At 52.6% G+C, this 23513-nt stretch overlaps 1 protein-coding gene across 1 annotated transcript in view; it reads left to right on the forward strand.

The window, feature by feature from the left end:
- HCN4 (hyperpolarization activated cyclic nucleotide gated potassium channel 4) overlaps positions 1-21971 on the forward strand; it is a 101782-nt gene extending 79811 nt beyond the window's left edge. The window contains exons 5-8 of the mRNA XM_054272383.1: positions 4778-4924; positions 6049-6289; positions 8133-8297; positions 19913-21971. Of these exons, the coding sequence (XP_054128358.1) occupies positions 4778-4924; positions 6049-6289; positions 8133-8297; positions 19913-21429 (2070 nt within the window). The 3' untranslated portion in view covers positions 21430-21971. The remainder of the gene's footprint in view (positions 1-4777; positions 4925-6048; positions 6290-8132; positions 8298-19912) is intronic.
- Positions 21972-23513: the final 1542 nt, after the last annotated feature.

The raw sequence follows: 23513 nt of genomic DNA on the forward strand, positions 1-23513 counted from the left end.
CCTGGGTGAGGTAATTCCCCAAGGCACTGTGCAGTAAGGGAAAGTGTTGCAGGTTTCCCAGGAGGTGACACTTGAAAGTAATTTTCTGGTGGGAATCTGACAAAATGAGCACAATGAGGCAGGGCCATGGTGCAGGAATCAATGAATGCAGCCTTTGGAAAGGCTCACAACCAGGACATCACACAAAGCTCCTGCAGAATGGAGGGAGCTGCCAGCTTTTTGTCACAGAACTTCTGTTGTTCCTTAAACCCCTCCTGTGACTCCATGAGAATGACCATGAGTAAGCTGTAGGATAAATAGGTCCTGAGGGTAGGAATATGAACGGCTTAAGAGAGAAAAAAACCCCAGAAGTCAGCATTTCCTTGGGTTTGATGGTTGCTGAATGCTGGGGAGCTACACTCTTTGACTCTTAATCAGAAATCAGGAAAAATAAACCCAAGATTGCACTGTGTCCTGTCAGCAGGCTCCATGTGGTGAATCCCATGGGCTGATTTTCCCCCTGATCCCCTTGGAGAGCCCAGCACTGCTCAAGGTGGCTCCTAGGGGTCCTGCCCTGAGCTGAAATGCTGCTCTGGAGCCTCCTGCTCCTCCCACAGGGGCATCTCTGATGGCTTCTGTGGGCTCCAAATGTGGAGATATTTGTGAGTGGGGTTAAACCCAGTGCCACAGGGATCTCAGGAAATCCTGGAAGGATCCAAGCAGTGCCAGAATCATGGAATGGGCAGGAAGGGACCTTCAGGGATCGTGGAGCCCATCAATAATCCCCCCTGTGCTTGGTGGTCTTCACCTTCAGAACTGGGGCAGGGTTGAGTCTATTCAGTGATTTATCCCTGAGGGCACAGAAGGAGTTAAAAATCCTCAGTTCTCTTGGGGCTGTGAGTGTCAGAGCTTTGCTAGAAGGAGAGGGAAGTGAGAGGAAGGAAAGTGGCCAGCCAGAGGAGCAAAAATCCTCAGCTGAATGGTTTCCTTTTGATATATTAATACCTCCTTCAAGGGCTATCTGAGGAAAAACAGACTTAAGAAAATGAGCTGGGATTTAAATGGGCTCGATTGTCTTCAGAGAGATTGCAATAATTCCTAAATGAGTGTTTTGAGTTGAACTCAGAGGCCACTTAAGCTCTGAGCACAGGTCAGGCTGGGGACAGGGGACAAATGGGAGGCTGAGCAGAGAGGAGGAGGAGGGGAAGGGGTGGAAGGCAGCAAAGGGACACCAAGTGGCTCTAGAGAGGTCCAGCTGAGTGTGCCATCATCTCCCTGACCCCACAAGAGTGGGGCCTTCAGCAGCTCCAAGGGAAGGGGGAAAACCCCAGTGAATCTTTAGTTCTCAAGCCATGGAAAGAAGGGGTGGATGCTCTCAATTCTGACCCCATCTCTGCACAAGGGAGAGCTGGGAGCCCCAAAACCCTCATGGCTGAGAGGAGGGAGCACCAGCAGAGGCGGGGAGACAAGATCCCCCTCTCCTTAACCATGACAGAGAATGATGGTTCCTTATTTCACAGCTTGCTTTTATAACCCTGATTTCCATTTGCAATGGGAAGCAGCACCTTTATTTGTGGGGGAGTAAATTTGTCCTGTTTTTCCTGGGAGCCTTATCTGGGGACAGCGGTGACAGGGGACTCTGACAAGCCCTGGGGACACTGCAGAGCAGTAATTTATTGCTCTTTGTTGCAAAGCCATAAATCCATGTTCAGTGGTGAATAAGCAGAGTCCCAGTGCATTTTTGGAGCGTGGGGATGTTTTTCCCAAGAAGCAAAGGGCAGTTAAGATGGACAGCAGGTGACAGTGGAGCAGAGGACAGGGACAGGGGCAGGTGGCTGCAGCAGGTGAGGAGAAGCTCCTGGTGACACTGGTCACTGCTCCTGCTCAATCACTGCACTAAAGCTGAGAGCCTCAGGGGATATTTTTGGCAAATCATTTATTCAACAAAAATGCAGCATTAAAGCAAGCAGAGCTCTTGGTGGATTTTAGATGAATTTAATAAACCTGAGTCAGCAGAAGCTCGTGCCTCATGATTTCCCTTTCCCTGGTGAGAGTCCCACACATCCTGGGCCTGGTTTGTCCCCTGGCTGTCTCAGGCTGCAGTGGCAGCAGACATCAAAAACCCTGAAACCTTCTGCTTGGAGCACCATAACCTCCAAAACTCTCTTTGGGTGAGTTGCCCACAAGGGAGCTGCTGTCCTCCACTCTGCTGCTGCTTTCCCCCTCTTTTCCCTCCCTCATTTCCTTGGGGCACCCAGCACATCCTATCCTGCCACAGCCATCCCTGCAGAGCCTGAGCCACACAGGTGACAAAGGGACAGTGGTAGGTGGGGACTCCCTTGCCTTTGGTCAGGCTGGAGGGATCAGGAGTATCTCCAGGCAGTTGCTGTGCTTTGGAAATGCCAGGAAGCCCCGAGTGTCCCCTCTGCCACCTTGGCTCCTGGAGTGATGCCCTCTGATGCATGGTGGCAGTGCCAGCACAGGCTGTCCCTGGAGCAGGAGCTGGTGCTCTAACGAGCACAACTTCACTGATCAGGCTCTCCTGCACTAAAGGGACACTCAGGGACACATTTATCAGGGAGAAGAAGGGAAATAGGGCTGGGAAGGGAGCAGCACAGTCCTTCTGTCAGCAGTTAGTGCAGTACACACTGAGGATTGTGTCCTGTACTGAGAGCAGTGTGACCATTCCCTGCACACACCTTGTCCTGCAGCACCTGCAGGGCAGCAGGACCCTGCTACAGCCCTGGCCCTTGGGGAGGTGTCCTTTACTCACAGAAAGCACCATCCATCCCCAAAGCTCTGCCATCAGTCACTGTGTGCCCTGTATTCCACTGGAACTGACCCCATGGAAATGTGAACCAGCAGCTGAAAATGTGGAGGGATTAGGGCAAATCCTTGGGGCACAGGAGTGAAGAAAAGGGGAAGAAAGTGATGGGAAAGCAAAGGTTCCATCATGGCAGGGTGGGCAGGAGCACAGAGGGGGGAAGCAGAGGCTGGGAACTGCAGCTCCAGCCCAAAAATCAGGATATTGATCCAGGTGTGCCCCTCTGCCTGTGGGGCAGGTCCTGTGCTTGCCCTGCTACAGCCCCTGGGGCTGTGACAGCTCTGTGACAGCTCTGGAGCCCAGCTGGCCCCTGTCCTGCCCTGTGCCATGGAAAAACCTTCCTGGGCTGTGGGTTTGGGATTCACACTAGGTGAGAGTAAAAGGAGCAGGCTGCTGCTGTGCCACACTCAGGTTTTTATTCTGTATTCTTCCAAGATCTTCTGAAGGTGAGAGTTCCAAGGGGATGCAGTGTTATCTCTCGTGTGGTAGCAGCAGTGGAACAACTCCTGAGTGGGATCTTGAGTAGGCAAGGAGGGAGTGAGTGAGCAGGAAGGGTCTCTAGCATATATAGTATAGGTTAAATATGATTATAAACTAATGAGTTTAATAGAAGGTTTTAGTTTTTCTTTTTTATCTAAACATGCCCTAATTCTAGTGGTCTAAGATTTCACATAACATTACTAGAGTAATAATCAGAACTGTGTATGTATTTCTGTCAGTTTTTGTTGGTTTTGGGAACACTATATCTAAAAAATGTGAACAACAGGTTGAATTTACATTTGGTCTGGGGAAGGGTAACTTTATGGAAATACCACTACCATGGTAGAATTTGCCTAAGGACAAAAAGGCCTCTGCTCTCTGCTGCAGCTTTTGAGATACTCAAGGCACTTAGTGTAAGTTTCTACTAAAAGCTAAAATCTATATTTCTATTCCACTTTGTGGCTTCATGTATCTCAGTTTCTCTGGGGTTTCAGTTCAGTCCCTGGGCCTGGATTCCTTTCTGGGCCTGTGCCCTGAGGGGCTTGCATTTAAACACCTGGGGGCTCTTGGACTCTCCTGCTCCCACCCTGCACCATCCTGTTTGCTGGGAGGGCACCCCCAGCCAGGCACTCCCTCCTCAGCCCTGCTCCCAGCTGGGGCTGTGTCATGGTAATTAGCCCCCAGCCAGGTAATAATTAGCATTGACTCCATGTGTTATAGAAGGCTGATTAATAATAATCTTTATTAAGAGACTCATTGCTCTTTTTTAGACAGATACAGGTTGACCTAATTGGTCCTCTAGTCCAAACACTATCACCATTGGCTAATTAAGAAACCACCCTTTGATAAACAAATCTCCATAACACATTCCAATGTTCACAATATCAGGCACACCAAGTGAAGATAAGAATTGTTTCTTATTCTTTTCTCTGATCTTCTCCCAGCCTTTCCCAGGATGATAGCTGGGGAAGTTGTGTTTGTCTCTGTGGCCAGGGAGATGCTGCCACAGGGCTGTGTGGAGGGGAGTCCAGGCTGCTCAGCACCCAGGCAGTGAGCACAGGGCACCCAGCTGAGGATGAGTCTAAGGTTAAACCACAGGGCAGCCATTTGGAGAACACAGCAGGGCAGTCTGCACACTCCCCATGGATGGAACAGGACCTCCCTACTGCTGCAGGGGAAGGGAGCAGGGCCAGCACAGGTTGCCCATGAGTTTGTGACATGTCCTGGTGGCTTCATGTCTCCCTGCTCAGTACAGACACGAGGAGCAGTACATGTCCTTCCACTGCTGCAGGGGAAGCCAGCACAGGCTGCCCATGAGTCTGTGACATGTCCTGGTAATGGTTCATTGATATTGTGTGTCCCTGCTCAGTACAAACAGGAGGAGCAGGACATGTTCTTCCACTGCTGCAGGGGAAGGAAGCAGGGCCAGTATGTACTGCCCACGATTTTGTGACATGTCCTGGTAACCAGTGCCCCTTGTGTGTCCCTGCTCAGTACAAACAGGTGGAACAGTACATGTCCTTCCACAAGCTGCCCGCCGACATGCGGCAGCGCATCCACGACTACTACGAGCACCGCTACCAGGGCAAGATGTTCGATGAGGAGAGCATCCTGGGGGAGCTGAGCGAGCCCCTGCGGGAGGTAAGAGGGCAGCCAGGGGGCAGGGCACGTTCCCAGCACCTCTGGCAGCTCTGGAGCTCCTGGGCCAGGGGCTCAGGAAGCTCCCAGCTCATGTGTTTGGCTAAAAGTTGGCATGGAGTGCTGGCATCATCCATGCCCCACTCACTGGGAGGGTCTTAGGAGGGAGGAGCCTTCAGAGAAGCCCCCTTTCCTTCCCAGCTGAAGCCTGGTTGTCCCTGGGATGTCATCAGTGTGTCACCCACCAGCTGCAGAAGGGGCCTGCCTTCTGTCTTTGTCCCCCAGCAATGTTCCTCCATGGGAGAGAGAAGAGCTGAGCAAGTGCCAGCCAGGATTTAAAACTAGTTTTGCTGAAGTCTCAAAGGGGACCTCTCTGAAAACCCCCGTGGGGGAACACAGATGCTTCCCCAGCTCTCTCTGTTCCTGCTCCAGTTATCCCTGTTCCATGGAGTGCTGTGCTGGGTGATGAGCTCAGCACCACGTCCTGAGTGGGGACTGCCAGGGCACAGAGCAGCTCCTGAGCTGTCACCCCTGCGAATGACACAGAGCCCCAGGGGAGGCACAGCCTGGCTGTGGTGATAGCTGAGAGCTGAGCTGGGCTTTCTGCAGCCAGGGTTGATGATCCAGCCCTGCCCAGTGCCTGGTGAGCACCTCTCCCTCCTCTCCTGACACTGTCCCCATCTGCCCGGGATCATTCTCCTCCTGGGCACATTTGTGCTGTTTTACAGCTCATTGACAAGCAAGGGCAGCAGAGAACCAGGGGCTGCCAAGGTGAGTTATGACACCTGCCCAGAGAGGAGCCCTGGGCTTTGTCAGGCAGCATTTCACTGCTGCTGTGCTCCCTCACAGCCCAAGGTTTCCTGCAGAAACAGGAATGCTGTGTGTGTGTTTGGGATGTTTGAGTGTTGTCCCTGTCAGGGGAGGCAGAGGGGTGAAGGCAGTGAGTGTGGCGCTGGCTCCAGCTCTGCTCTGAGCATCCAGAGCCCATCCAGCCAGACCAAGGCACAGCCATTTTATCCCACTTTAAATGCACAGGTCAAGTGGGGATCTTCACAGGTCATTATGTGCTGACTAACATATGTGCATCCTCTCCTCTTCCTCTCTGTCCTTCACACACACCTGCTCAGGAGATCATCAACTTCAACTGCCGCAAGCTGGTGGCCTCCATGCCCCTGTTTGCCAACGCAGACCCCAACTTTGTGACGTCCATGCTGACCAAGCTGAAGTTTGAGGTGTTCCAGCCTGGGGACTACATCATCCGGGAGGGCACCATCGGCAAGAAGATGTACTTCATCCAGCACGGCGTGGTCAGCGTCCTCACCAAGGGCAACAAGGAGACCAAGCTGGCTGATGGATCCTACTTTGGAGGTGTGTGCTGCTCCCTGAGCCTCCACAGGCACAGGGCTGCTGTGCTCAGCCATTCCTGGATCCACGTGAGACTGACCCCAGCACCTCCTCCTCCATCTCTGGGCAGCTTCCCAGACAGGGGGTGTGTCACTGACTGGGGGCTGTGTACAAATCACGAATGGGGTGGGATTGGTGGGAACGTGCCTTGAGCTGTTTTGTTTTCCAGCATCAGTCTCATTACATGGTTAAGACAATGGGAAGATGCCATCAGCTCACATCCCAGGCATGTTTTTGGCCTGTCAGTTCTGCACAGTCATAGAGATTGGGTCCTTCTCTAGAACCTGCCTTTGTCCTACTGATGTTGGGTATCATCAGCTGGAGGTTATGTACAAATCACAAACAGGACAGGACTGCTGGGAACGTGCCTTGAACTGTTTTATTTTCCAACATCACTCTCATTACATGGTTATGACAATGGGAAGATGCCATCAGCTCACATCCCAGGCATGTTTTTGGCCTGTCAGTTCTCCATAGTCATGGAGATTGGGTTCTTCTGTAGAACCTGCCTTTGTCCTGTTGATGTTGGGTATCACTGGCTGGGGTCTCTGTACAAATCACAAACAGGACAGGACTGCTAGGAACGTGCCTTGAGCTGTTTTATTTTCCAGCATTACTCTCATTACATGGTTATGACAATGGGAAGATGCCAGCAGCTCACATCCCAGGCAGCAGACAGGCAGCTTGCAGGACAAGCTCTGAGTGCACCACCTCTGATGATCTGCTGAGGGGAGACAGAGCAAAACCTTCCAGGCCTTTCCTCTAAAAAATTCCTATTATGCATTTCCCACACTCCTGGTTCATGTGGAACAACCTGTCTGCACCTCACTTGGGTACAAGGGTTTTGCAGCCTGGTATTTGGAGCTGGAGGGTTGGAGTCAGGGTCCCCTGACTGCCAGATGGGATTGAACTTGCCTGTGACATTCCATCACAACTCCTCACACACGTGGCACTGTCTCCTAAGCATCATTTCCTTGGGAAAGCAGCCTGGGAGCACACTCAGAACCTTGTGGTGCTGCTGGAGCAGGGCTTTGGGGAGGCTCAGCATGAATCTAAGGAAAGGTGCAGGAGAATTGCCACCCAACACACACAGGGAGCACAGTGCTGTCACTCTGCAGCCCACACCATCTGTCTTGAAGTGCCTGTCTCTGCTGTCCAGGCTCTGTGCAAGCAGTGGAAAAGCTGGATTTGGGAGCTCTCTGTTGGGTGCTCAAGGAGCTGTGGTTGAATGCAGGGCTTTGTGTTCAGTTACCAGCTGAGCAGTGAGGAGTGTGTGACAGCAGCGTAAATACACCCCGAGCTGGGAGGTGCCACTGATGTGGCTTTCCCTGACAGTGCTCGTGGCATAGACATGAAAATCCTTGAAAACTCAGGAAAGACAAATGTTCCAGGTACAGAGATCAAAATTACAGCCAGGCACCAAAGGCACAGATCAGCACAGAGCCTCTCTACAAATCTAGAGACAAGCGGCTTCAATGAGAGCACGGCTTGACCTTCTGCTCCCAGTGCCGACAAGGAGCTGGAAAAACACAACTCCTCCAGTGTGAACACACAATGCTGCCTTTGATAATCCCCCAGAACAAACCTTGTGTGCCTGACTGGACCAGCAAACCCCTGCGGGCAACTCTGTGTGCCAGCTGCCTCAAGCGAGTCAGTGTGCACACACAAGGTGAACTGTGGCTGTTTTCTGTGGGAGGGGAGGCTGTGAGGGCACTGCAGGGAGGGAGGCTGGCAGGGCACTGCAGGGAGGGTTGCAGGGGTGCTGTGGTGCTGCCCATGCCCTGTCTGAGCCTCTCTCTGCCTGCAGAGATCTGCCTGCTGACGCGTGGCCGGCGCACGGCCAGTGTGCGCGCCGACACCTACTGCCGCCTGTACTCGCTGTCCGTGGACAACTTCAACGAGGTTCTGGAGGAGTACCCCATGATGAGGAGAGCCTTTGAGACTGTGGCTCTGGACAGGCTGGACAGGATTGGTGAGTACAGGGGGAAGAGTCTCCTTCCTTACCTGCTGCCTTGGCAGCCCTTCTCCAGGCTTGGTGTGCTGCAGTTGGGAAGTGATGGAGATCCCAGCCTGGCTCTCCTTGTCCAACTTCAGCTCCCTCAAGGACTCCAATCTAAACCTACTGGGGGTAAGTTTAGGTTGGATTTTAGGGAGAAATCCTTCCATGGGAGGGTGGGGAGGCCCTGGCACAGGGTGCCCAGAGCAGCTGTGCCTGCCCCTGGATCCCTGAAGTGTCCAAGGCCAGGTTGGACACTAAAGCTTGGAGCACACTGGGACAGTGGAAGGCATCCTGGACTAGATCACCTTTAAGGTCCATTCCAACCCAAACTATTCTGGGATTCTATGATGGTCACAATCCATCCTAGCGTGCTCCCTGTCCTGTGGGAGACACAACCTGTGCTGCAAACATCTTTTCCAAGTGTCTCTTCGCCAGCTACATACCAGGAGAGCATTCCTTGGTCACAGCCAGAGGTGTTTAACAGAAATGAAGTGACTCATGCAAAGGCTGCAGAGCTGAAGAGCATTTTGGAGTCCCAGTCTAACTCCTGCAGCTCCTTACCCATCCCCTCACAGTGCCTGCATTCCCAGTGCTTTCTGCATGGAAAGCTCAGCAGAGCTCTGGGCACAATGCAGAGGGCCAGGAGGGTGGTGAGGGGAGGGGGATAGGGGCTAAGCTGGCATCGCAGCAAGGAGTGCAGTGCCCCTGGGGTTTCTCCTGCCAGGAACATTGCATCTCATCTCTGCATCTCATTACCTCGTGCAAACCACAGAGTTGGACCCCTGAGGAAAAGGCTCTGAGCTGAAGACCAGCTTTGGCAAAGCCCAGGCTAATGAGGCCCTGGTGGAAGTGGCAGTAGGCCCAACACTTGGGTTATTTCAGTGAGGCTGTACAAATGACAGAGAAAATGTGAAATCAATGCAGGGATGGACCAGCTTGGCTTTATCTCAAATTCTGCAGGTCTGGGTGCTCAGTGCTGCTCATCTTTCCAGCCTGGTGCTCTCTGGGATCAGGTGGGCAGAACATCCTGTGCTTCCTGTCCTGTGCCCTGTGCTCCTGCACACGTAACTGAAATCCATGGAAAATTCTGACCCAGCACAAAGAACCTCACGTGCTTCTTCCCCTGAGAGAGCTCCCCTTGCACAGACAGCTGCAAATGTCAGCATAAGGTCAGAAGGTGACACACAGCAAGTGGAACAACAGGCCCTTTGCTGCAGGGCTCTGCCCATGCCCCCCCTTCCTCCTGCTGGTCCCTGTGCCACTGAAAGTCCTGCTGTGCCCTGGTTTCCCTGGCACTCACCCTCAAGAGCTGCCTGCTCCCTTAACTCCACATCTGAGCTGTTGTGAAATGGCTCCTCCACAGCCCTTGGTGGTGCCCAGCTCTGCTCAGCTATGGCTGCCCCACAGAGCCCAGGGCAGCTCTGGGCACCCTGCTGGAGCTGGCAGATCCCATGGAATTCCCTGACTTTGGAAATAAGGCATTTCTTCCCTTCCTCTGGAACATGCACCATCCAGAAGGAGCAGTGCAGTAGTTCTATACCAGCCTGTGACTTTGGAGGGAATTCAAGGTTACTGCATTCTGCTGAGGCTCTCTGGAGGTGCAGGAATCATTCTAAAGGGCTGAAGTTGAGGAACAGCAGTTCTTGAAAAGCAGGGATGAACAAAAGCAGGACAAGTTTTGGTCCTGTCCCATCCAGTTCAGGATCTGTGAAGGAGGAAGCACATGGAATCCTCTTTCCATGTCAGTGGTGCATTCCCTGGCTCCCTTCTGCCCAGGTGACAATGTCCTGGGGAAACCCAGGGTGACAATGTCCTGGGGAAACCCAGGCCACAGTGAGTACAGGAGGTGATTCAGAGGGCCCTGTCACTGTTCTGGTACCAGGATAAGATCCATCCAGTATTTCCCCTATGCATCAAGGGAGCAGGGAGGAAAATCTCAGCCCAGCCAGTCCCACTGGGAGATGTTTATGGGATTTTTGGCCACTGGGGGGTTTGGAAAGGGTGGTCTTGTAGGCACAGAGTTTGTGGTGATTGGGAGTGGGGCTGCAGCTCATCCCCAATGGGCACAGCTGTGAGCAGCACTGACAGCAATGAGCCATGGAGTGCCCAGGGGCACTGACAACCACCACAGGGAGCAGAGGGCACACAGGGGCAGTGCATCAACAGGAGGGGTGTAAAAGGTTGGGCTAAAGAGCAAGAAGAGCAGATGTTTGCAGCTTTCTGAAGTAGTATGGTGTTACTCTGTATGGGCACACACCTGAAGCCTTCTGATGAGGTTCTGGTGTTACTCTGTATGGGGTGAAGCTTTCTGGAATTGTATGGGGATACTCTGTGTATTGTGGCCATCTCAACTGTGACATTTGCTGGGCCATGGTCTCAGCTTTGTGGGTAGCAGAAAGAGCAGGCAGCGGCTCAGCCCATGCAGTAACAGGAGCAGGATTGGTTGATGGAGGTGGGATGAGGCAGTCCCACAGCAGGGCTGAGCAGTTTGGAAGCAGTGGGTGGGCAAGGAGAGGGCTGCCATGGCTTCCTGCAGGAACAGGGGCTGTGCATGGAGCTGGCAGGCACACAGAGCCCTGGGCAAAGAGCTGAGGTGTAGCCTTGAACCTCTGCTCCTGCTGGGAACTGATCCTGGTGTCCTGCCTGGATTGGGCAGGAAGGGATTCATCTCCATGACTTGACAGAGGCTGGCATGCTGCAAAGATTTCTGGCCTTGCTTAAGTCTGAGTAACTTCAGGCTCTGAGAGCTCCTCTACTTGCAGAATGTCACACATGTGACACTCCAGTTGGACACTCAAAGAAATTGGTCTGAAATCAGAAATCACTGATTAATGATCATTTTCTTCCTGATAAAATCAGCCTCTCTCCCTTGTTCCTGCCAGGCTGTGAGGTTGTGTGCCCCTGTTCCTGGCCAGGCTGTGTGCCCCTGTTCCTGGGCAGGCTGTGAGGCTGTGTGCAGTGTCTGTGGTTGCAGGGATGCTGTGCTCTCTGCAGTGAGTAATTCTCTGTCGGGCAGTGTTGGTGAAGTGCCCCAGTTTGCTGTGCCCCTTCTGTTCCTGCCTGCCTTTGAAACTGGTTTTCAGTGACCACTGAAGCTTAAAATGAGATTTCCACAAGTATTTGCACTTGTAAAACAGCACCACTTAAATGCTCATTGAGAGGGAGCCCAGCAGGGGTGGTGAATGCTGTCAAACCCAGGGAATGGCAGGGACAGTGCTCTGCCCCTGCTCCATGTGCTGAGGTACACCAGAAATGCCTCCCACCAGCTCCTCCCACCCACTGCAAGGGCACTGGGGAGAGCTGAAAGCCTCCTGGGAGCCAGAGGAAGTTCTTGTTTTCATTTTCCCCAGGAAGTTTTTGCCACATGGTTTGAAATGCACATCCTTTGAATGCCACTTTTGTATGTTTTGATACAAGGATCCCAGTGAAGTCAGGATTAAAGATGCCTTGAGTTTCCTCCAGGCATTGCAGATGCCAAAGAACCAAAGAAAAGTCAAAACAACACAATTCTAGCCTCTAAATATAATTTATGATATTATTGCAGTATAAGAGTGTCAACAACATACTACAGTGGTAGAAATGTTAAGAGTTTTGTCTATAAACAAACCACAAAAATAGCTGTTCCCAAACTCTTGGCCTGCCAGCTCGTGACAACAGCTGTGCAGCTGAGATGCTGTTGGGTTTGCAGCCCTGCTTGTCTGGTCCTGACTGATCCCCTGGGCTGTGCTGCCTCCAGGCAGGGCTGGCCTGGGCCAGGTGAGCCAGGGAGAGCAGCTGGGAGCAGTGCCAAGCTCTGCCTCACACTCCCTGCTTGTCCTTGTGCTGCCTTTGCTGCCAGCCTCAGCTCCTCATCCCTTCTGCAGGGACAGGGATGCTCACAAAGGGAGAGCTGGGATGTTTTGGGGCTGCTCCCTTTGGCACTTGTGGGGATTTGTGAAGGAATTTTGCATGAGTTAGAGACAGAACCTCTGAGTTGCTTTAGATGATGTGATTTATTTTTCTTATCTTCTACATAGGCAGAAAGGGTGAGTTTGGCTCACATCTTCACTGCATGGCTCAGAAGGTCACAAGACCTCTAGTTTCAAACCTTTTAAGGATTTATTAACCAATAAAACACTGCCAACAAGGATATTTATGGTTTTGACCCAATCCTTAAATATTTCATCTTATGGGCTCATGCTACAGTGTGAGCTTTCTTAGCCAATCATGTTATGGCACACAAACCTGCAGTGCTGTACTCTAAAACTCTAAACTTCACCTAGCTTAACATGTCTCTGCTTTAAAATATAAATCTGCATTCTCACTTCTATCACCTAAGTTTGGAAGGCTTTCCCAAAGTCTCAGGTCAAATTATGACTTTAATTCTAAGCTTTGGCTTACAGGCCCAAAGTTCTGAGAGTTTTTTACATTTTAGATTCCAGCAGAGTGCAGATAACTCCACCTCAACACCAGCTTTCACTTTAACCAAATAAAGCCCCAGGTTTGTTCCATAGGTGAGAGGAGCAGGATGATCTGGTCATCAGGAGATACAGAAACAGCTCTGATTTGAGGCTGTGGGTCTCAGTTCTGATCTGGACCCAGTGGTGCAAGGATAAAAGTGCTTGTGGCCCAGTGGTAGAGAGTGTGTGCTTTGGCACAAAGCTTCCTTCAAATTCCCAGCCCTTGGCACAGGTGAGGTTTCTTATCCAAGCCCTGAGAGCTGCTCCTGTGTGGTGTCCTCTCCCATCAGCTGGATAACCACAAATGTAGCTGTCCATGAGGAAACAAAGTTCAGGTGCCACTTGTGCATTTCTGTGTCTCCCTTCAACACGCCAGTGGGGATCTGGGTGTGCTCAGCACAGAGGAAAAGGCACTCAGGGTGTGCTTTGTCTCTGCTGAGGTGGCTCAGGTGAATCACACCTGGAAATGCTCCCTAGCACAGGTGGGAGCTTGGACTTGAGCAGGAACTGAAGATCTGAATTTCCTTTTCTTTGGAAGCCAAGGCCCAGCCTTGTGTTCAGCCTAAGGAAAGGGGTCAGTAACTCACCAGCCATGGGGGAATGTAAATTACTTCAGCTCAGTGAAGGGCACCTGGCAGCCCTGCTCACCTGAATATGAAGTGCCATTCTCCTGTGACACAGGGGAAAGCACAGCCCCAACACCCCAGGAGAAGTCCTCAGCACCCTGCTCCATCTCAGGAGCCCCATCCCTGACCTTGACCTTGCTCTTTGCTGTCTGCATCGAGATAAAACACCTGCTCAGGGAACATTTTACCATTCCAGCACCTTTATAAATAATTTCCAGCCCTCTTTTTAATCACATGAAGCAGGAGCTGCTCACAGTGACACCTCTCCTCCTGGGGGCCTCTCCCTGCCTTGAAGGCACTCCAGGAGCTGTCTGCAGCCAGCCCACACTTGAGAGCAGCAGCTGACAGTGCCAGCATGCCCAGAGTGTCCCAGAGCCTGGCCTGTCACAGCTGCCACCTCCAGCAAGGCTCTGGGGAGGGCGTGCAGGCACCTTGGCACTGGTGCCACTCAAGAAGGTACCTCTTGGTTTCAGTCTGCAGTGATGCCACAGCTCCTCACCCCATGGACAGTCACAGCCTACCCAGCTCCAGATATTCCATTTTTTCTTCATCCTGCCAAGCTCTGTGTGAGGAGTGGGAGGGAAGAGCTTCATTTATCTGGAGTGTAGCTGTGCTGAGACTCACCAGGTGATATCATTCAGGGTGTGCTGAACCTGCAGCAGTGTGGCTGTGCACAGGGACACCACAATTTTGGGGGGATAATTGAGTTTATGGAAGAGGGGAAGCAGTCAGAGGCAGTTCTGAGCTGTACAGGGAGGAAAGAGAGGGAATTGTTCATTTCAAAGGTACCCCCAGAGTGGAGAGGACCCAGCCAGGGAGAAAGGGAGGGGCAGGATGCAGGGAGAGCTGCCCTGGCAGGTATCAGAGCTCTGTAAATCTATGGATTTACACAGCCAGGCTCTCAGGGAAATCACTCCCAGTTCCAGAGCAGTGTTCTGGGGATGCTTTAGGGCTGATCCAGCTGGCTTTGCTGAGCTCTCCCCCAAGGGCTGCTGAATTCTGAGCAAAAACCTCCCCACAGAGGGAGTGCAGCTCAGTGGGGCTTCACCTGCATCTTCCCAACAGGCAAAGAACCCACAGTCTGGGGGTTAAGAATCATTTTGAATTCCCTGTTCCAGCTCATTTCACTGTGCACACAGACTCTGAAACCACAGCAGAGCTGGAGCAGCTCCTCCCAGCCAGGAAACTCCTGCGGCAGGGCAAACCCAGCCCTGAGAGTGGGCTGGGTACCCCCTTTGGGGTTGAACTCCTGCAGGAGACAGCTCAGGAGAACCCCTGGCAAGGAAAGCCCAGCTACAGGGCAGAGCTGGGATGTGCAGCCAGGCTCCAACCCAGCCCTTGGTGCCAGGAATAATCAGTGAAGACCTGAGAGAAGCCCCTGTGGTGGGAGAAGCCACACTGACAGCAAGCCAGGGCAGAAGGCAGCCTAATAAAATGAGATTATTTCAAATACATGCAAATTCAGAAAGCAATTTAATGACCTGAATTCTTAAAGTGCAGCCAGTGGGCTCAGAGAGAACTGAAAGGAGAAAGGAACAGAAAGTCACAGCTAATTTCCCCTGTGTCTGGGCAGAATTTTAACAACAGAAAGCTAATTTTGATTGTTTGATAGAAGAATTATTGTTGAGTGCTGGCTCCTTTTATGAAATCACATGAGCCTTTCTCCCTGTTCTTTTGTGTGCTATCTACAGTTGAGGAAAATCTGACTTTGCAGTTCTTAATTAGGGGAGCAACATCTGTTTGCTTCGTTTCCATAATTTTACATACCCCCCTCCACTTCAAAGCACCAGGAGCTTTGCTCTGAACATCTCCAAGGCTCTAAATATCTTCCTTTTCCCCTTATATTTAGCCCATTGTTGCAGTGAGGCAGGCAGGGAGTTCTCAGAGCCCAGAGGGGAGTGGAGCTGGGGCTGGGGTGGTGCAGATGCTTCCTCTGCTCTGGGGTGTCTCAGTGGGTTGGTGTGCAGCTTTAGCAGTGATTTGGGGTGGATTATTTATCTCAGGACCTCACTGTGCCCAGCACTTTGATTTCTGTGGGAGGAACATCCCAAAAGGACAAATTCAGCCTCCCTGGCTGGATTGCAGGAGAACCTTTGGCTTCTCCTGATGAAGCTTTCCCATGGCTAAGCAGGAGCACAGGAGTGACTCCCTGGGGTCACTGAGGAGGGCTGGGGACAGAACCTCATCTCAGGGGGGTCCCCAGGGCCAAACTCATCAGCTGCATCCCGCTCCTTCTGCCCAGGGGCTGGGACAGGGAACCCAGGCCAGGAAAAGGGTTGGAACAGGTTCCTCATCCCATGAGGAGAAGGAGGAAAAATCTCAGCACCAATCTCAGCCCAATCGAAGTCAGTCCCACTCCTCTGTTCTGTCCCACTGCTGGTTTCTGTTTCATGCAGGAATGTTTGTCCCAGCAGGACTCTGCTCTGGGGCTGGTGGCAAGCAGGATCTTCTCCAGCAGCAACCCACAGGGCTTATACTGGCATGTGGAAACACTGTGTAAATGAGGCAATTCATTAGAATGGGGAAGTCAATTAATTTTTCAGTTTGCCAACCAGTTAACAGTTTTTAAAAATGATTTTGAAAAATTCCTCTCCCCTTCCATGGCTGGAAGAATGTTTTGTGTAATCTTCTGCAGTGTTCTGGAGGAGAAATTTGATATTTTCTTGGCAAATCAGAAGAGAAAAATGTGATCTAATGGAACAGCTAATAGAGGCAAGCTGGGCTCAGGAAAACAGTGAAGTGTAATGTGATTTCAAAGGGAAAATTGAGTGTTCTGGTTTAAAAAACAACAGAAAAAATCATTCCAAGCTTTTTACTGGTATTACTTCATCAATTTGACACAAAGCTAAGGAGCTTTGATCAAACCACTTCCAGTAAATACCAGGCACGTTTGGAAAGCCTCAGCATGGTCTGTGTTCAGCTGGGCTGTGGAGCCCCTGGAATGCAGCTGGGAGACATCCAGGGTGGTTTCTCCTGGGAATCACAGAAATGGCCCCACAGAAATGCTCCACAAGGGCAGCTTGGAGGCACAGCATTATTCTCTCCCTAGTGATGAATCCATGCCAACACAGACCTCTAGGGCACTGAGTAGGAGATCCTCAGAGCTGGATCCCATCTCATGTCCTAATTACCTGGAGCAGTTTCTCCCACCTCAGCATCCCAAGTTCACAGTCCTTGCTTTCACTCTTCACCCTGACTGCAGGTGCCAGAACTCAGTGGGGCTTTCCACAGTGCAGGGCTGCAGGGACACCCTACTCTGGGACCAGCCCAGAGCCACAGCCAGGGCACTGGGACAGGAGTGGGATGGGGTTAGGGTGCTGGAACAGGAGTGGGATGGGGGTAGAGCACTGGTAGAGTGGGATGGGATGGGATGGGGCACTGGAAGAGGAGTGGGATGAGGTTAGAGCACTGGGAGAGGAGTGGGATGGGGCACTGGGAGAGTGGGATGGGGTTAGGGTGCTGGGAGAGTGGGGTGGGATTAGGGCACTGAGAGAGGAGTGGGGTGAGGAGGGGCACTGGGAGAGGAGTGGGATGGGGTTAGGGTGCTGGGATAGTGGGATGAGATGGGGCACTGGAAGACTGAGATGGGGGTTAGAGCACTGGGAGAGTGGGATGAGGTGGGTCCTGGGAAAGAGGGATGAGGTGTGGTGACACCAGCACAGAGCCATGGCTGCTGTGGAGCTTTGGGAAGCTGTTCCTCGTGTCCCTGCTCTGGCCCTTCCCCTCAGGCTGGTTTTATCTCAGGACAGCAGCTTTGTGCCCAGCTGCTTTGAGCTCAGCGTGTGTCCCAGGCACAGCCTGACCTTGCAGTGCTGCAGGGGCTGCACATGGCCCATGCTGGGATTTGTCCCTTCAGCTCTGGGAAGGGCAGCATTGCAAAGCTGCAGTCCCAGTGCCTCTGTGACTCTGGAGTGCTGCAGTCTGGCCACCTCCTCCCTCACCTGCAGCTGCAGTCAGGCAGGTTCTGCTCTCTCCACACACAGTCTGTGTCTCTGAGTGTGGTTAAGCAGCTCTGTGGAGCTCATTTGCTGTGATTTTAGCAGATCTGGGTGGGAATGACTCACTGTGTGTGTGCTGTGACCTCCTGTGCCAGCCCCATTTAAAGGTGGTCCTGGTGCTGCCTCTGCTGTGCCTGGCTGTGGAAGGACTGGGGTCTGTGTCTCTGCGGTATCCAGGACTGTTCCGGTCCAGCCATTAGAGAATTCCTACACATGCACTTCCAGCCCCTGGAATGACTTGAGCAGCTCCAAGCTCTGCTTGCTTTCAGGATCACGTCCTTCCCAGGCTAGGATCTTGCTCTGAGTGCGAAACAAAAGCACAAAAGCTTTTCTGCTTTTTTTTTTTTTTTCAGGGAGTGATTGGCAGTAGGTAAAACAGCAGAGCATTGAGCATCCCATCCCACTCCCCACAGCAGCCAGGTCCTGGGTGCACATCCAGGATCAGAACTCTGGCAGCATTTCAGTGCAGCTCTGCCCACTGCAGCTTTACCCACAGAGCCCTCAGAGCCACCCCCTGTCCTTTGTGGGGTGACAAAGGCTTGATGTGAAAAAGGGAAGGGAAAACCTTCAGTGTGTTCTGGCAGCATCTGCAATTACAGATTGCTCCTTCCTTTTTATGGGCTTGGCTCAAATCCTGTCTGCTGGTTCCTCCTGCAAGGGGAGGGAAGGTTTGGGAACAGCTTCCTTTGTCCCTGAGCTCCCTCCTCAGCTGTGAAATCACCTCTGTTCTGAATGTGCTGTACTTCCTCCCTGATGTTTTTCATGGGAGTGATTTCTGTACACTCCATGCTTTGCAACAAAAACTAAACACATTTTGCCTTCCCAGCATCACGGTGGGAATGACTGGGATCTCCCTCCTCTTGTACAATTTTCTCTTTATTGGTGCAGGAGTTGTTTCACCTTTTTCTGATGCTGGATTTGGAGCTCAGTGAGTTCTATCCAAGACTTTGCTGTTGCAGAGTGGATCTTTAGGAGACCAGGATGCCACCTTCCCTCTTCAGTGCCATTCCAGCTCTCTGCTGCCAGATGTTTGATTTTCCATTTGGCTGGAGTAAGAGGCACGTCCTTAAACCCTTACTCTTTTATCTGCTGCACACTTAAAAGCTACATCATGCAATAAAAAAACAAACAACCATCTGGATGTCATCTAGATGTGCCTCAGATCATAAAGATCTGAGAGCTGGCTGGGTGGGATCAAAAGGAAATCCCTCTGGTGCCAGGCCCTGCCCTGGCTGGCTCTGTCCCTAGCCGGGAGTGATCCCTCCATGCCAGCTGCACTCCCAGGCTGGACAAATCATTCCATGGCATTTTCCAGCCCATTGCAGGGGCAAAGAACTGAGCTAAACTCTGGCTGCAGGCTGGGAATCCAGCTGGAACATTCCCTAAAGCTGGGACTCCAAGGGCACAGGAGCTGCAGGGTGCCTGAGGGTCCTACCTGGCCCAGCTGAGCTTTTCCAGCTCATGAATAGAATCACAGAATCATTCAGGTTGGAAAAGACTTCAAGTCCTGACTCACAGGGAAATCTCCTTTTCACATCTCCTTCTCCTCTATATTTCACTCCGGAGTGACCAAGGTACCAGACAGGTGAAGGAAGGAGACTGGCTAAAGACTTCGCTGATTTTATATTTTGAGGTTTTATTCTCTTTTTCTAATGGAGGGTCAGGTGCAAAATGGGAATCTTCCAAATCCATCAGCTTTTTGCTGCCAGTCTGCCACACTTCCCAGCCGTGCTGGTACTGCCTGAGGATGTGTGTCCTGTTGGACATCAGCTCTGTGCTCCAGCTCCCAGCTCTGAGGGACCTGAGGCTCCACAGGACCAGCAGATGTGGTGTTTGCCATCTCAGTGCTGGGGCAGAGGCTGTGCAGGGCACCAAGGGCAGGCATTCAGGGAAGTGGGGCAGGAAGCTCCACCCGTGCTCTGCCACCCACAGTGACCCTTTGTCACAGACATGTTTTATGAACAATCCTTTCCTTAGGATTTTTTATCCTGAGAAGCTGAGAGGCCTCAGGAACAAAATGCAAACAATGATTATCTGCTGCTGTGGAATGCAACAGGTGCATCTGTGATTGGTCTCATGTGGTTGTTTCTAATTTATGGCCAATCACAGTCAGGCTGTTTCAGACTCGCCGATCAGTCACAGGATTTTGTATTCCTTTTTTTTAACTTGCTTGCTAGCCTTCTGATGAAATCCTTTCTTCTATTCTTTTAGTGTAGATAGAATAGAATAGAATAGAATAGAATAGAATAGAATAGAATAGAATAGAATAGAATATATACTATATATATTAGAATGGAATGTAATATAATATAATAGAATGTAATATATTTCTTCAATTCTTATATATGTATATATATATATATACTATATATTTTTTCATTCTTTTAGTATAGTTTTAATATAATATATATCATAAAATAATAAATCAGCCTTCTGAAACATGGGGTCAGATCTTCGTCTCTTCCCTCATCCTGGGACCCCTGTGAACACCACCACAACCCTTTCTCTCCTCCCTTCCTCCACAGGCAAGAAGAACTCCATCCTGCTCCACAAAGTGCAGCACGACCTCAACTCGGGGGTGTTCAACTACCAGGAGAACGAGATCATCCAGCAAATCGTGCAGCACGACCGGGAGATGGCTCACTGTGCCCACAACGTGCAGGCGGCCGCGGCCGCCGCCTCCACGCCCACGCCGGTGATCTGGACGCCGCTGATCCAGGCCCCGCTGCAGGCGGCCGCCGCCACCACCTCGGTGGCCATCGCCCTGACGCACCACCCGCGCCTGCCCACGGCCATCTTCCGCCCGCCCGTGTCCGTGCTGGGCTCGCTGGGCCAGCAGCCCAACCAGACCCCCAGGCAGCTGAAGAGGTTCCAGTCGCTCGTCCCGTCCGCCGGCCCCTCGGCCGTGGGCTCCCCGTCCAGCACGCCCTCACAGCTGCACACGCCGGGCACCGAGACGCCCTCGTCCTCCTCCTTCCACGTCCAGCAGCTCGCCGGCTTCTCGGCCGCCGCCGGCCTGGGCCAGTTCCAGGTGGGGTCCCCTCCGGGGGGCTCCGGCCAGCCGGGGCTCGGCAGCGCCTCCTCGGTGGGGCTGAGCCAGTTCCAGAGCGCACCCTCGGGGTCACCCTTAGGCGCGGCTCAGCCCCCGCAGCAGCAGCAGCAGCAGCAGCCGGCCCTGTCCAGCAGTGGGTTTGGGCACTTCCAGCAAACCACAGCCAGCTCCCCATCGACATCGCTCACGCAACTCTCATCAAACTCCCCCCCCAGTCTCCTGAACCAGTTCCAGCCCACCACGAGACCACTGCAGGGGGGACAGTCGCAGCAGCAGCAGCAGCAGCTCTCGGGCAGTGAGACCCTGGGGGGATTGAACCACTTCCAAGCCCCTCCTTCTTCCAACTCTCCATCCTCCAGCCTAAGCCAGCTGGCGCAGGCCTCGGGCGGGCCGTCCGCGGGGCTGTGCCAAACACATCCAAGTGCTTTAGGATCTCTGACTGGAACGATAGCCCAGCTCCACCAGGAGCGGCCTCCCTTCGCCCCCGCGGCCCCGCTGCAGCAGCCCGGCATCGCCTCTCCCTGTTACACCCCTTCTGGCCTTAGTCCTCCCAGCCAGAGCCCGGTGGCCACCAGAACTTTCCAGAGCGGCGCCGCGGGGCCCTCGGGCTCGCACGGCTCGCTGCTGCTGCCGCAGCCCGCCAGCCCCCCGGCCCAGGCGCTGCCGCCGCGCCTCAACCAGGACATCAAGCTGATCTCGGCATCCCAGCCCTCCCTGCCCCAAGAGCTGGCTCAGACGCTGGGCCGCCACAGCTCTCCTCATTCCTCTAGAGAATCTGTTTCCAGCTTCTCCCCTTTCCCCGGTGGCGGTGGGAGTGGACTCCTGGGCAAGCCTTGCAGCTCGGTCCCCGGGCGGGTGACGCTGCCACGCCAGATGTCCTCAGGTTCTCTGCCACACCCGCTGGCCTTGGCCGCCGGCGGGCGCAAAGAGTCCATAGTGCTCACGGGGGATCTGGAGCCCGTCAGGTCCAAACTGCCCTCCAATTTGTGAGGACTCCTGCAGGAGCTGCCTGTGCCAGCTCTGCCCTTCAGTTCCTGATGAGTTCACCGAGCGATTTTTTCCTTTCCTTCCCCTTCTGCGCCACTCCTGCTTTGTTTTCTTTTGTTTCCCCTCCATTTCTTTTGTTTAGGTTTAACTGTGCTTAGAAACAAAGAAAAAAAAACCACATGAAAAACAACGGGAAAAAAAAAAAAGAAGATAACCAGGTATTCTTAGAGGTATAGATTTTTGGTCACTTGATTTTATAGAATATTTTAATACACAGGACAAAAAGGATACAAGCAAATTTAATCCAACGAGGTAACGCACAGCCGGGGCGTGTGCCTGAGCTGGAACACGTGAATGAGCAGCCATAGAAGCCACCAAAAAGGTTTTCCTGTTGAGACAAAGACCCGAGGTTGATGTGGGCCACAGAAGGGGCTGTGGGGTCAGGCCTGGAGCTAGTGTTTGTAGAGCAGCCCTGGTTGGCCTCAGCTTTGCCCCAGCTGTGACCCTGGGGCTGGGGACATGGGTGGCTCAGCACACACCACAAGTGTCCCTCCCTCTCTCCCCACCAGGTGTCCCTCCTGAGGGACAGAGGAGCTGGGAAGGGGTGAGTTCACCCTGAGGCATTTCCCAGGGGCTGAGGTTTGGGTTGGACTCCAGCTGAGGAAGATGAAGGTGACCAGGAGATGGACAGGCCTCGCTGCAGATTGTCCCTTTCTTACTCCACTGATGCTCCAGTGGGAACAAGGAGCAATCCCCTGTAAGGCACAGGGAGGGCAGGGATGATCTCTCTCTGTGCTCTGGCCTGTGGGCAGAGGGAGCAGAGCAGGCAGAGGGCCCTAAGCTTCAGCCTCTCCGTGGTGTGTGCAAACAGGAGGGATGGAGGAAGAGGCAGTGCTTTAACGTCCACTCTGTCACTTCAGTGTCTCAGTGTCCCTGGGTGACTGCTCTGAGGAGAACTAGAAAGGACTGAGCAGTGGGGTGCAGTCCCCAGCCCTCCTCCTCCTTGGCCCAGGACAGTGGGAGGCACCAGGACAGTTCCAAGATTCACAATTCTGTTTTTACCATTAAAACCAGATCAGCCCAGAAATTTGGCCAGCCATGGTCTGTGCTTGTCCCCTGCTGGGGGAACCGAAATCCTTTGTTTGATTTCACCAGCAATAAGAGCCTGCACCTGCTGGGCTTCCCCTGACACCCTGCAGCGTCCCCTGGGGCACTGGGGCTGGGCTTTGGGGACACTCCCAGTGGGGCGGGGACAGAGCGGGGCCAGCAGCACTGAGAAGCCACAGCCTTTACCTCCAGGGCAGACATCTCCTCTTGTGTCACTTGGTTCTCCCTCTCTCTCTGTTTGGGGTTTCCTTAGGCCGAGGGGTGTCTGTGGCCACCTCACTGTCCGAGTCAGGTGCTCAACTTTTCTAACACTCCTTAGAGACACATCCAGCCTCCCTCTGTGCCCAGCCCTCAAGGGGACAGAGACTCCATGCAGCAGTGCCAAAAACTTCCCCCTTCCCCATTTCCCAGCCCCTGCAGCTCCCTGTCCCTGCCCCAGCCCTGGCTGATGGTTGTTTTTATACCGACCCGTCTGCAGAACTCTCTGCCACGTGCCTGCACCTTGAATGTTGCATTCCTGGGCACTCCTGCTTCACCCTGCTTTGGTGGCTCTGAATTCAGATGTGATCAGCTTTGGTCTTCCTTAAAAAGGGTCAGGGGAACTCTGGAAATGCTTTTTCTACTGGCTCCATCCAGCTCTGTCTGTGTGAGTGTGGTGGGAGGGTGAGTGTGTGTGTGTGTGTGTGTGTGTTTGTATAGATTTTATAGATGTATCTATATCTACACACCTGCTTTTCTATCTGTAGGGTAGTCACACACATCTGTAGTCTATTTATGCACATGTGTCAGCACACACACACACACATATTTATATATATATATGTATATCCTAGTTTTAAATGAAAATACGTGTCAGTTCTGACCCTCCTGCAGGGCTGATTGGCAGGTGACAATTATAACCTCTAGATCCCGCTTTTCCAAATATGTACAGGTTCATCTTGAAACAGGAGTTGAAGCAGACTCACAGACCCTCTCATGTT

Source organism: Melozone crissalis, unplaced genomic scaffold (genome assembly GCF_028551555.1).
Source record: "Melozone crissalis strain CALT ecotype California unplaced genomic scaffold, PUWL_Pcris_2 ptg000014l_1, whole genome shotgun sequence".
Lineage (NCBI taxonomy): Eukaryota > Metazoa > Chordata > Aves > Passeriformes > Passerellidae > Melozone > Melozone crissalis.